Raw genomic sequence first — 14,198 nt, 5'->3', positions numbered from 1 at the left:
TTTTTTCGAAAACGGAACCAAAATCTCTTATTATTATTATTATTTACGGAGTTAAAATCTCGTGGGAGTACTTTTCTCGTGTTACACCGGGCATAGTGTTCACTTCTGTGGCAATGGAGAAGAGTTTTACGTGCCACAAGTACATTGTTTTACATGTTACCACACACTGAAGTATATAACTATCCGAAGCGCGTTCACGAATCTCGTATACGTTGGCATAGATGACGCTTTTCTGGCATCCAGGTTTGTGTATATAAAAAATATAGGTGTTGTTTTTGTGGACATGGAACGAAAAAAGAAAACTCACTCTACAAGTAAAATACAGCCATCCAAAAAGCACGTCTAGGAATCTCCTACACTTTTGCATGGGTGACGCTTTTTTAAAATTTTAGTATCCAGCCGTAGGCTACATAGATGTCAGCTTGTCGACATGGAACACATACATAACTGAGTGAGGACATATACCCTCCCAAAGAAATTGAAGATCCTAACGACAAGAAACCTGCTGACTGGGATAACAGGGAAAAGTGAGTATCGGCACACATTTTTTATCATGGTTTGAGTGAGTGTTTTTGTGAAGAAGATAACTATCTTTTTTTTTTACTAACACTTGTAGAAGAAGTTAACAATAACATACTGTGCTTTGGAATCGGTTGTATCTTTGAAAATGAAAATGTTGGCTAAAACGTGAAATGCCTTTTTTTATGTTTTTTTTTATGTTGTATTTGCTTGAAAAGCAGCAACTTTTGTATCATGCAAAACCATACTTGCTGCAAGGATATTAGACAAAACCGTCAAAAACATGGTACTGTGATTCACAATTTTTTTAAATTGTCTGTAAACTCATGTATGTCATGGCTAGATTCCAATTCTAGCTGGATAGAATCAGAATTTTTAATCTCATCCAGAAGTTCACTGGATAGAACAACCGGCCTTTCTGGACTCAGAATTCCAATCTCATCCAGAAGCATGATAGACAGAAAGCATTATAAGATGATTAGTCATTGGTTGTGCCAAGGTACCCTTTTCCGCAGGGTTTCATTTACTAGTGCGCCTTGCGCCATTGGCGCATAACATCTCAAAATGTCCCATTGGAATTGCCTTCAGTGCGTCAAAGGGCGCACTGAGATTACGTACCACTGCGCCACCCCATGCACACTTTTCACGGGAGTACAATGTTCGGAATGAGCTAGGCAAAAACGCACGCCAAGCCGAGCAACTTGCGAGTTTGTAAAATGCAATGTGATTTGCTTTTAAAATGTAATTCATTAGTATTCAACCAATTCTGATAACTATCTGTGCTTGCGCGATTAGGCTACCTCTGTTGAAACTGTCAACAGAAGCGATATCGATCAAAAATCAGACACACACACACTAACCCGATACACTGGCAAATTCTCATATCAGCATATGGCACTAAATAGCACTATTTTGCATCTTTCGACAAAAGCATTTTCGGACCGCCTAGCCTGCTTTGTGCGTTTTGCCATCAGAATTTGGTTGAGGGGGACAAATTTCCCATTGACTTTTTCCCTGCTTTTCCTGAATAAGCACATGCGAACTTTACTCAGACATGGAACACATACATAACGGAGTGAGGACATATACCAGAACTCTTAGCACCACATCTGTACTTTCATGCCAGACATACATGTAAAAGTATATATATACCCATCAAAAAAGCCCGTCCACGAATCTCGTTTAGTTTTGCATAGATGACGGTTTTGTGGCGTTCAGTTCTCTGAGCATTGGACAGGACTGCAAGCACCACGACAAGAGCTTCATAGCAAGCACACAGGACTGCAAGCACCACGACAAGAGCTTTATAGCAAGCACACAGGACTGCAAGCACCACGACAAGAGCTTCATAGCAAGCACACAGGACTGCAAGCACCACGACAAGAGCTTCATAGCAAGCACACAGGACTGCAAGCACCACGACAAGAGCTTCATAGCAAGCACACAGGACTGTACGACCATCAATCACACACACACACACACACACACACACACACACACACACACACACACACACACACACACACACACACACACACAGTTAAGAGGCGGGGAGAGGGACAGTTCAAGGTTGCCGTCTGTTAAGGCATCTTGTGAAGTGGTATAAAGTCACATGCTGCGCGTTGTCCTTGGCAGTAAAGAACCGACAACCAGTGATTGTGATACGGTGACGCCCCTCCAATCCCCTCCCCCCTTTTCCTCCTCCTTGCCTTCTTTATAAAACCTTGCTGTCACAGATTTGCTGACACACACACACATCTTAATCTCGTTAACACACTTGTCGACGTTTTTCAAGCGTTCAGTTTTGCAGACACGACGCAAACTTTGACAACAGCTAGACTTTGATGGCGGACATGGAGGTGTGCAGGTTTCCCAGCAGCAGGTCACCTGATCTCATCTGGACGTGCACCGTGTCACCTTTCTCCAGCTGGAAGGCGGCCATCTTGGAGGCCCGGGTGTCGTTGATTGCACAGGAAGAGGCCGTGGTCACGTGGTGCTGGAGGCCGCGGTACAAGTCCACCTCTACACAGCTGTGTGTGTCCGACGGGTGACGGGCCACCTGGCACAGTCAATACATGTATATACAGTCGAGACCGGATGTAAGAAAGTCGTCGGGACCCACTTTTTGTCTTTCATACATCCGGACTGGTATTCAAGAAACCTCTTTAGCGCCACTTGGCCGCATGGTGGCGCTGTTTGAGCTGTAAGTCGCGCTAATCGGCATTCACGAAAGGCCGTTGTGACCCGCCAAAGTCACGTGACGCCTTCAAAGTTACGGGACCTACCCCTCGTCTCTACAATCGCTAACACCGTGTTATCTTCGTGATTCAAGATGGCGGCCTTCATGATGTTGGAATATATATGCCGAGAGAAGAAATCTGAGAAGAATTTTCCGGGATCGCATTCATCCTGTGGATAAATATGACGATGTAGATTTGTACAGAAAGTTTTATTTTTTTTTGTCTTCTCTTTTACCTTTGTTTTTTTAAGCGGGGAGCATCCTTCTTCATATTTTTTTTTAAATCAAATATTTACATGTTTAAGTTCAATAAATTAATATCATGGTAACCAAAAAAAAAATAAAAAACCCCATTCCTGCCTAAATTTTTTTTTTTTAAATCAATTTGCTATTATAACGTACTCTTTTGCACATGAAGAAAATAAACAAAAATAAACAAATGCCAAAGAGTAAAACAAATTACGGACAGATGGTGATTTGAACTCGACTCAATCGCGCATCAGGCGAATGTGAGAATCGTTCGGCCACGGAATCAGTAGAAGAAATTGGACACTGTAATGCATTAAAGAAGACGCGAGCACGTTTTCACCACAAGCCGGTATGATCGAGCATCGGTTGAAATCTTTCGCGAGCAGTATCTCGTATTTGTCCGCGTTTCGCTGTCAGTCCAGTTAGCACTTCGTTTCCTCTTCCCCTCCATCTCTTCCTCGTGTGCCTGCGCTTTCGATTGTCCGATGGATGTTCCGTACATGTCGACTAAAGTAAATGTAATGCACACGTGTTCGTTCGCGGAATAAAAGCAATGAAGGCGGATAAGACCTACTGCCCGTGCGCACTGAACAGGAAGTGAGGGAAACCCCGTGGTTTACAAATAGACAACCTTGTTAGCTAACAGCGTTCGGAGGGGGACTCGTGAATGCCAGTTAAAATCGGAAGTTAAAGCGTAGTAGCTAAAACGGCTTCAGAATCTGAAACCACCTCAAATTCTTTTTCTTCTTGAATACCACTCCCGGTCTTTACCAAATCCGGTTAACCGGATGTATGAAAATATTGTGGATTGACTTTCATACATCCGGCCACGCGTCTGTTACTTGATAAAAGTAGGTTTTTTTTCATATCATTTTTGTATTTATTTGTTTTTTATGTTTAAATGTTTTGATACATATCCTTGTTAGAAGAAAAGGTTTGTGAATAACAAGTGGAAAAGTACATGTACTTACATACACTGACACAGTCAGGACAACCGATAGAAAGAGCAACTGTTTGTGTAAGGAACTGTTCTGCTTTGCATAAGGCCGTGCACTCTCCGCCCCCCATCTCCCCACCCCCCCGTCCCTGTGTGTGTGTGTGTGGATGTGTGTGTGTGTTTGTGTGTGGCTCAACTGTATTGTGTGTGTTCCCTCCGGCTCCACAACCCTTTTGCGCTTTTGACAATGTTTTTGGTCGTGGAAGCTTTGTAATGACCGTTGGCGTAACAAATAACATTTTCTGAGTTCTCTCTCTCTCTCTCCCTCTCTCTCTCTCTCTCTCTCTCTCTCTCTCTCTCTCTCTCTCTCTCTCTCTCTCTCTCCAAAACGCACACATTTATAACACACACACACACACGCGCGCGCACTGAATACAAAAAAGTGAGTTAAACTTAAAACCAGTTTAATGGATTAAAACAACAACAACATAAAAAAAAAACTGAGTCACACCCACGACCAATGCCTCTGGTTCTAATTGTACAAAAAAATGCCTTCCTGGGCTATTATGGCTCTTCAGTCATGACAAATTTATAACAGGCTAAAATTACTGAATAGACAAACAAAACAGATTATTAATGGAGTTAAACATAAAATCAGTTTAATGGATAAAATCAACAACAACAACAACAAGAACATAAAAACAACAACAAGAACATAACAAGTCGCGTAAGGCGAAAATACAATATTTAGTCAAGTAGCTGTCGAACTCACAGAATGAAACTGAACGCAATGCAACGCAGCAAGACCGTATACTCGTAGCATCGTCAGTCCACCGCTCATGGCAAAGGCAGTGAAATTGACAAGAAGAGCGGGGTACCCAATAAACATGCCAGAACTGGGCCATTGCTGGCGTTTTGATGGCAATGCCAGTTGCCAGAACTACTGCCATCAAAGGCCCACTTATGGCCCAATGCTGGCATATTACCCGTATGCACATTGGCAAATTGATGGGCCATCACTGGCAAGCCAGCACTTTGCCAGCAAAAACCCATCATTTATTTGCTGGCTTTTTGATGGCTTGCCATCATTTTGCCAGCAATTTGCCAGCAATTTTCCAGCAAAAACCCATCATTTATTTGATGGCTTTTTGATGGCTTGCCATCATTTTGCCAGAATTTTGCCAGCAAAAACCCATCATTTATTTGATGGCTTTTTGATGGCTTGCCATCATTTTGCCAGAATTTTGCCAGAATTTTGCCAGCAAAAACCCATCATTTATTTGATGGCTTATTGATGGCTTGCCATCAAAAACCCAGCATTTTGCCAGCATTTCGCCAGCATTTTGCAGGTTTTTAGTTCCATATAAAAAAAACTTTTTTCCATATATTTTCCGTTAATGGCCCTTTACCTGCTGAAATTACCGGGCCAGTTGTGGCCCGGCAAAATGCCATATTTCTGTCTTTACCATTGCCAGCAAAATGCCAATAAGTTGCAGGAAATATACCAATACCACTGATTCGGATAGAATGACGGCTCTATTCATGTACTCGATCTGCACAGTCTTGTTAGCCCATAGATGGTTGTTAGAAGTCTATAAATATGCTTTGTTTTGTCATTTTTTACTGTGAATGTAATAACAATAACAAAACACAGCACATCAATGGACTTTTCAACCCATGCTGGCGGCAAGACGTGCGCAAATAAAGCAAAGGGCAATGCTGTCAAGCTGTACATTAGCAATATGCATATGCGTAATTATCAAATTCATCAGTAAAATGCAATTGAAATGCTAATCACATTTGTCGTGTAACTTATCTGGCAAGTAAAGGCAGTGGTTTTGACAGAATATCGTCATCAACGCAGTTATAGCGGGCACAACAACAATACAGTAATATATATTAAAAACAAAACAAATGTAAAGCTTCCAAACAGCAACGACTCATTACCGAAACATTACAGAAACGTACGCTTTGTTTTCAGTTGCTCACTGTTTTATTTTATTTGTACAGCGTTCTAAATTTCACACTCGAGACATGATGACCAAAGGCAGGAATGTTTCTTGTTCACTTCCCAGTAAACCTCCGTAGGATTGTCTTGATTCTGTCATTTCTCTGTTCGCATCCGCAACGTTGAGATAACGCTTCTTTTCTTTGTCCTGACGTCGTAGCCTACGGTAAGCCATTGAAACTCTCAAGTCCTCCTGCCGTTCACCTCTTGAAACATGAAAGCAAACGAGTTTTGTTGGTTTTAATTCATTATTCCATATCACATAACACACACACACACACACACACACACACACACACACACACACACACACACACACACACACACACAACCAAACAAACGCAAGCATACACGCAGGCATGCAAGCAAACAGCACACGCACGCACGCACGCGCGCGCGCTCACACACACACGCGCACACACACACACACACACACACACACACACACACACACACACACACACAGAGGCATTCTCACAGAGAGGACGACTTCTTGTAATCTATCATATTTTCTGAACTGACTAAAATGCCAAGCAGAAGTAAGGGGTCAACAGGAATATGTATTTTGATCTAACCTGCGAAGCTTACGTTGTCTCGGACAGCTCTCTTGCGTTTCTCTCAGGAACTGAGACCCAGGCGAGCTGCATCTTATCCAGTTGGGCAGTCAGACACTTGCACAAATCTTTGTCCTGGAGTGAATAGACACATACTCAATGTCAACATTCACAAGATGCAATTTGTTTGGTTACAAGTAAGCTTATGGTGTTTATGGTGCTTTTCTTTTGACAGAGACAAAACAAACTCAATCACACAAAGAAAGGAAAAAGGCACACACACACACACACACACTCACGCACACACACACACACACACACACACACACACACACACAACCGCGCGCGCGGGCGCACACACACACACACACACACACACAACCGCGCGCGCGGGCGCACACACACACACACACACACACACACACACACACACACACGCGCGCGCGCGCGCGCGCAGATTCTTTCTTACAGAGAGGACGACTTCTTTAAAGTGTAACTAAACAAGCAAAAAGGAAAAACATCGTTCAGCAACCTTTACACTTTGATATGAAGAAGGGCCTCATATACTGTCGAACTGCGAAAAAAAAATTTTTTTTCTCTCACTCGGACACTGTTTGACGGACATGTGAAGTGCGCGCCAGGAACGACAATCTTCTTAGTTTACCTGATTAATGCCCTTAATTTTTGGTTCTGGTACTTTCAGTTCCGGCTGTTGTCATCAATCTACCAAAATAAAAGATCAAACGGAGTATTCGATTTTTATTTCATGGTTCAGAAAAATATTGCTTATTTTCTGAAAGTCAACCGTTTTAGCGAATCTTTCTTTGATTCTTAAAAGTCATTTCAGATTTTTGAAAAATAGTTAACGGTTAGTAATTACCAATATATCGTAAACAAACATATCGATAGGTTTTGGTAAGAAGACACAAGTGCGATGAATGTGGTACCAGTATTTTTGTGGTAAGTAAGGATGCATTTCTTTGCTGTAAGCACATTTACAATGCACATTTAATCTGTTTAGCAACATAAACGAAAGCATGGTACAGTGCCGCTTGTTTGTGGTCTATCTTTTCGCGGCAGATGCGTAACAATTAGGGTCTCAGTTTGAAAAAGCTGCTCGGAACCAGAGCAGATTTGGCTTGGGTTCTTTGAGTGTGAATGATCGACGAGTGGCTTGACATTTTTAACGAATCATTACTGTAGCCTACTTGAAACCATCATCTGTTTCTGAATTTGTCATCAGTTATGATTGAGCAGTCTCATAGGAATCGTCCATAAAATGTTAAACCGAAAAAGGGCACACGATTCTGAATCACACAGGCTGCTGTACAAAATCAGATCTAAAACGATATTTTGAACTGCGACGTCTGCGTAAATGCCCTGTAACAAAATACCTTGTCCTGGTCATGTGTATACACATCAGCTTCTATTGGGAAGATCAGTATTTTATATTAATCACAAATACAAGATTAGAAATAGTTCTGAAGATCGCCTTTGATTTCAGTTTCAGCGGCAAACTAGCAGATCTGTCCAAACCGGCATCGTTTCATGGTTGAAACTTGAATAATCCCAAATAGATCTGAGTGGGGGTAAGTTTTATAGTATTTCAATTTTTTACGGCAGTTTTATTTAAAGATAGTGTAGTGGATGTCTCTGGTGAAGACTACAGTTATATGAATTTGTTGTTGTAATATTAAAGTGATTGTTCTTTATTTACACAATTGAATAATTTGTATTTATTTGTTTGCAGATGACGGCATACTGAGTGCTCCAAGAACATACGCCTGCTGGCATTTTGTGTCTTTTCTGAAGACGTCGAGGCAAGCAGAAGTCACGGTCCTGGCCACACACACACAATGACATGAACAATAAATGATATTTTTTCATGGGCATATCCAGTATTAAACCTTTTTTACCATGCAAACGCAACGATTAGAATTTAGAGACGGTCATCGGTCACACACACACTGGGCGGATCCGGAGGGGGGTTCCGGACCACTTAGGACCCGGCCTTTGTATTCTAAGTGACGATTTTGGAAAGAAGTTGGCGAATTAGTTTGCTCAGGTTGCGCCAGATCGATCAATTGTCCTTGTTGTGATTCAAATTTATCTTCTTAACCCCCCCCCCCCCCCCCCCCCCCCCCCCCCCCCCCCCCCCCCCCCCAAGGAGGTTGAACGCTTCGCGTCTTCAACTAAACACTTCGCGTCGTCAAATTGTCCCTAAAAGAAATTTGGAAACTCCCCCTTAAAAATGATGTGATCCGCCCCTGCACACACACAAATAGAGAAGTAACAAATAGATACAGTTTTTCTTTATTTAAATTACAATCAGATGTGGTCGTAGAACAGGCACTGTAAACAAAACCTAGCATATGATATACCACTTGTGTGATGTTTCGGTCAATATCTTTATTTTCCTTTCAGAAATACATTGGCGTTTTGAATGTCAAGGGAAGTGATACAAATGCTGCAGCAGGCTATCAAGAACGCGAAGGCAAACAAGGTAAATACCTACTTCTGACATTAGTTTACTTATTAATAACTCTTTCTATACTGGCCATTATCTCCCCAGTCTCTCCCCAGAAACTGGCCATTTGCATGGGTTTGCAAAAAAATTCTCAAAAATAAACAAAACAAGATGCAGCCTTCAAACTCATAGGTTTTATTGTGAATATATTGCTAAAACATATGCCAAAGTTTGGTTTCATTGTTGTGAAAAAAAATAAAAATATGATGTCCAGAATTTATGGGTATATTTTACGCAATACGAAAAAGAGGGTATGTATTTTGACTTAGAAGCATTTTTTCTTATGAAGGCTCTGTTTGCAACAAAACTGTTTCTGTTTACTTGTATGAAGATTGTGCTAACACAAAAACATAACAAATACCAACTGATTTTCCATTTGGTGGTCATGTAAGCATTGTGAACATGTCCAAAAAATCTGATCACACACCATGTGGTCGACATGCAGACCTGAACGGCCAGTGTATGGTGGCAGAGTTGGAAAATAGGAAAAGTCTTGATGCCAATCCTTCATCAAAAACCGAAGAAAATCGTCATTGTAATAAGTTTGCTTTATTCTAAATCAAACGACTAGGATAGATGACAGACACAACGACAAACACATTCAATTCTATGTAAAACATACACAATGCGCACGTTAACAAGCTGGCCATAACAATGTGCCCATCGTGCATGAAGTGTGGCTTTGGTCGGATCAGTAGCCGTGCTTTGTCTGCGATGCTAAACATGAAATTTTGTTAAAGCGACGATTTAGCAATGTTGTTGTTGCTGCTGCTGCTGTCTGTTCTTGTCACGACATCTCGCCATATAACAGTTTTTTCCCTCCTGATTCTGAGAAGAAGCTGTTTAATTGTGATATCAGGCCTAGGAACCCCTGATTTTCACTTGGAGCATTCTCAAAGAAACTTAGCGTATGTTAAGAAAAATGAGTGTACTCCACACTTTGTCTTTTGTTGTTCGTTGTCGTTGCATGTCTACCGTTCCACAGCCACCTACTATAAGTGCAAGTGTTAAATGACGTATTTCCACAAAAGACTGCTTGCAGAGAATCATGTGATGCCATTGACAGGTAAGGACATGTGGTAATACATACTACGTTTTGGAACCAGGGAAAATGCAGCACAAATTATTTATCAACCAAATTGATTGACTTGTGCACTATGACAAAAGTTTTCTTTGATCCATAAAAGGTCTTTTGCCAGAAAAATTGCTCTGAACATCAAGTACCCTGCAAGTTGTCACACATTTACATTATTGAAATAAAAAGAAAACACACCAGTAACCAGGTTAGGTACGTTAATATCTATAATCAATATCTCGGCACGTTACTGCCTTCTTCGGGATGGTAAGCTGAACATTATTCAACAAAATAATCGGTTTAGATTGTATACTTTGATTCCTGAACGAAGAAGCAGAGGTACTGCATACAACTAGGACTGTAATATCAGCTTTTGCCTGAAACACACACACATACACTTATAAAATTAATGCAATGTCATTGTATGAAGCCAGAACAATCACTAACTTACATAGTTGGTCACACAATTACCCATCACTGAACAATAAATCGAAGTCGGGTGGATTCAATGACTAAAGCAGTAAAGGCTTTGAAAAAACCTTCATCACAAAACATCCACCCCCCCCCCCCCCCCCAAAAAAAAATTAAATAAATGAAATAAAACAGGCTGTGTATATAGCGCAGTAAACACCATGCAGGTACAAGCGAAGATTTGACAGAGATTATCCTTGTTTTATATAGCACACATTTTCTAGTTTTAATCTCTCTCTCTCCCTCTCTCTCTCTCTCTCTCTCTCTCTCTCTCTCTCTCTCTCTCTCTCTCTCTCTCTCTCTCTCTCTCTCTCTCTCTCTCTCTCTCTCTCTCTCTCTCTCTCTCTCTCTCTCTCTCTCTCTCTCTCTCTCTCTCTCTCTCTCTCTCTCTCTCTCTCTCTCTCTCTCTCTCTCTCTCTCTCTCTCTCTCTCTCTCTCTCTCTCTCTCTCTCTCTCTCTCTCTCTCTCTCTCTCTCTCTGTGGAAAGTAATTTATTGACCTGTGGGTTATTTGCGTTTGTATACACATTGGTGATTCGTAAACTATGTTGAAAGAGATTGTCAAACAATAGTATATGGGGTGTCTTAAAAAAAATGTATATCAACAAAATCTGTCATTATTATCAGGCACACGGTTTTAACAAAGCTATGTCACGGAATGCAACATAAGTGGCTTAAAAAGTCGTGTTTTTGTGTGTGCAGGATATTCGCTAGGACAGGACCTCAAGCTGAACCAGCACAACAGCGATGCATTCTTCCATGGCTTCCACAAAAGTCTTTCACCTATAGCGGGCATTGCATACAGATAGTCCCTAACCCTCCTTTTTAAAAATTCTTTAGACCAATTATCCCTCTGTTCCCATGTTAAACATGGAATAATTCTGGACAAATGCGAGGACGTTAGCTTTTTTTTATTTTATTTTTTTATCATTTTACTTATCATTAAAACTTGTTTAGATTTCGATTCGTAAACCATTTACAGTAATCCTTTGTTTTTTAACTTTGTTCATCTTACCACAGTCACTTCGTTGTTTAGATTTATCATTAAATTTGTTACCATTATGCAGGAAAAATGTAGAATAAAACCAGGAGAGCTTTCGGTAGAAGATATTTCCTGTGTCAAAAGTTAATGCTTATTCTGATTGATGGGTGCTCCAAACTAAGTTATTTTGACTGCCTTATTCGAATTCATTTCCAAGACAGGGCTGAGAAGTGGAGAAGCTTAGGAGAGTATCGTAAAAATTGTCTGGGTGTTAATGCAAAACTTTCGAATATGTCAGAATTTACTTTAGAGATTTTAAATACTGTTAACTGACAGAAATGCTATAACTTCTACACCAATTGACTGGATAACTTCATATTCAGCATACTTAAACTTGATTTTATGCATGTGCAGTTCACAAAGTGGCAAATTTGTCGGTTAAATTATCTAACTTTTGCATCACCAATGACACCAACGCTTTCGTGTCTGAGGATTGCCCTGAACCTAGCTGTAACTGCATGCTTTCTTCAGGTCATCGATAGCCTGGGGGTTGAAGGGGATGTTTTTACATACTCAGACATTCAAAATAATCAAAAAGGTAAAAGCCTGAAGGGTTTAAATTAGGTAAAAATGGCTACCGCTCAATGTCAAAACTCGTTCTGTTTAGTCGACCCCCGAATTTGGAGAAAAAAATTAAAATTGCACAAAAGTCAGACCATTCAATTTACAAAATTGCCACTTACTGGAAAGGCAGAACATAAACTGAAGTTAATGAATACCATATATAAAATAATTGGTTCAACAGATGCAGAAGTAATTTGCATGGTTGTGGGTGTCCTTTTTAGGGGGGTCAACCCTGTAGAAGAGACGATTTTCTTTAATTATCAATCCGTAATATATTGTTTGTTATGCATACAAGATTAACATTGACAAATACTTCAAGACTCCTCATTCATCTTAAGAAATGTTGTGTTTTTTGTTTGTTACTGACTGATTCACTTTCTATTCACTTTACTCTACATAAGTCACGACAAGAAAAGCAAGGGAGGTAATTTCTTCGGAAGAGGTAATTCTCTCCCCTCAGAACGATTGTTGTAGTTTGTTTGATTTTGTTCCCTTCTAATAAGTATTATTTAAAATAGATCTTTACATCTTGATGTGAAAGGCGCAGTAACCCCCTCCCCCAGGATGTTAAATTCTAGGTTGTGTCCATGTAAAATCCTGATCCTCAAGATCCGAGTTGGTTTTTCATGCAACTGTGCCTCTTTATGCCACTCAATTAGACATACTTTGCAATCCATAATTGCACGAAACTAAGTACAGGAAATACGTTGTTGTCGTGTTTTTAATATTACATAATGAAATAAAAAATGTCACAACTGGTTTCGTGTTGGGCTTTCTCTCTCTGTCTGAATCTCATAATTACTTCCTTCTGAAGCCTGAAATGTGTTGCAGGCATTGTTCAGCTTACATTTATTGTTACAATGTTTGTGGATATGTTATTAAGTGTGTCTGTGTTTCTATCATTCGTTATCAGTGTGGTTAAAAAAAAAAAGCACACGTCAAAGTAATTTACCCTTCATCATTATCAAAACATACAGATACAGGTAATAAATATTTGTGATACTTTAAACAAATACAATGTTTGTTTGTTGCGTCTTTTCTTTTTTTCAGAGCAAACACACATCGTATTTGTTCAAACGTGTATATTCTGCACTTTCTAATACCCTGCATGGATCTCCAAATCAAGAATAATGAAAAGTCGTCTAATAGCCCTGCAGCACTCACACGAACATGACAGAAGCTTGCATGCATGCACCCAGGCTCGCTGTCTTCGGCTAAAAGAGCTTACAGTTGGATCTTCGCTCAGACAAATGTAGCTGTCTTGTCCACTTGCTCCTGTCGCATAGATCTGCAATGTGCAACATCATCTTTGATTAATAAGTCTGAGGCACAGACAAACACACACGCGCGCACATTTGCGAGAGAATGCACGTCAGTCTATTCAATCAAACAGTATAAAAACATACCACAGACGTGGTGGTGGAAACTGGACATTCGCCGTATAACAAACTCAAGAGATTCATTTGTGTGTGTATGTTTAATCAAAAGTTCATCTTGGGCACATTCAGTCTGTATTGTAACAGGACCCATCCCGTAAAAACTTCGAACAGATCTATTAAATTCTGAAATCCTTGACAAGTTTTTTTTCCAATCATCTGTATCTGACCGAAGTAAAAAAAAAAAATCAGCCAGTACACGCATCTACCCCCTCACACGACAATACATATGTGGCGAAAAAAGGAATCGAGAGGGGGGAACAAGGAATAAATTAGATCCAGAAATAATTCCACTTCATCATTCCAAAGTGTGAAGTGATCGGATACTGTGGTAAAGATACGTGCTTAGTATCACAACTGAAAATACAAGCCCTAGGGTTTTAAATCAAGGAAACAATTAAAGTTAAGTAAGATCAACAGAAATGTCGAGAACATGTAAAATATTGTACTTACAATCCGTTTCAGCATGCTCTTCGAATAATAATCTCCCAGTCAACCTCGTGCTTACGACTTCGACAGGATGTTGCCTCTCACGCTGAGCCAGTACATTTTGAATTCAAAGGCCAGAGATGCAGTAC

At 40.3% G+C, this 14,198-nt stretch overlaps 1 protein-coding gene and 1 long non-coding RNA gene across 5 annotated transcripts in view; one reads left to right on the top strand and one right to left on the bottom strand.

The window, feature by feature from the left end:
• Positions 1 to 270: 270 nt before the first annotated feature.
• The window catches only part of LOC138969571 (complement C1q-like protein 3), a 32,901-nt gene continuing 18,973 nt past the window's right edge, over positions 271 to 14,198 (bottom strand). For 3 of the 4 annotated variants that reach the window (XM_070342411.1, XM_070342410.1, XM_070342412.1), the window contains exon 4: positions 271 to 2,578. In XM_070342411.1, the coding sequence (XP_070198512.1) occupies positions 2,354 to 2,578 (225 nt within the window). In that variant the 3' untranslated portion in view covers positions 271 to 2,353. Of the gene's footprint in view, positions 2,579 to 4,298; positions 6,159 to 6,527; positions 6,642 to 14,198 lie in introns of those variants that run through there. The other variant, XM_070342413.1, reaches the window with a different exon arrangement.
• On the top strand, positions 7,895 to 12,942 carry LOC138969570 (uncharacterized). The gene is made up of 4 exons (XR_011456499.1): positions 7,895 to 8,095; positions 8,257 to 8,326; positions 8,931 to 9,009; positions 11,281 to 12,942. It is a non-coding gene; the product is annotated as an uncharacterized lncRNA (long non-coding RNA).

This window comes from Littorina saxatilis, linkage group LG6 (genome assembly GCF_037325665.1).
Source record: "Littorina saxatilis isolate snail1 linkage group LG6, US_GU_Lsax_2.0, whole genome shotgun sequence".
Taxonomy (NCBI): domain Eukaryota; kingdom Metazoa; phylum Mollusca; class Gastropoda; order Littorinimorpha; family Littorinidae; genus Littorina; species Littorina saxatilis.
This window is presented reverse-complemented; position numbering and strand designations above follow the sequence as displayed.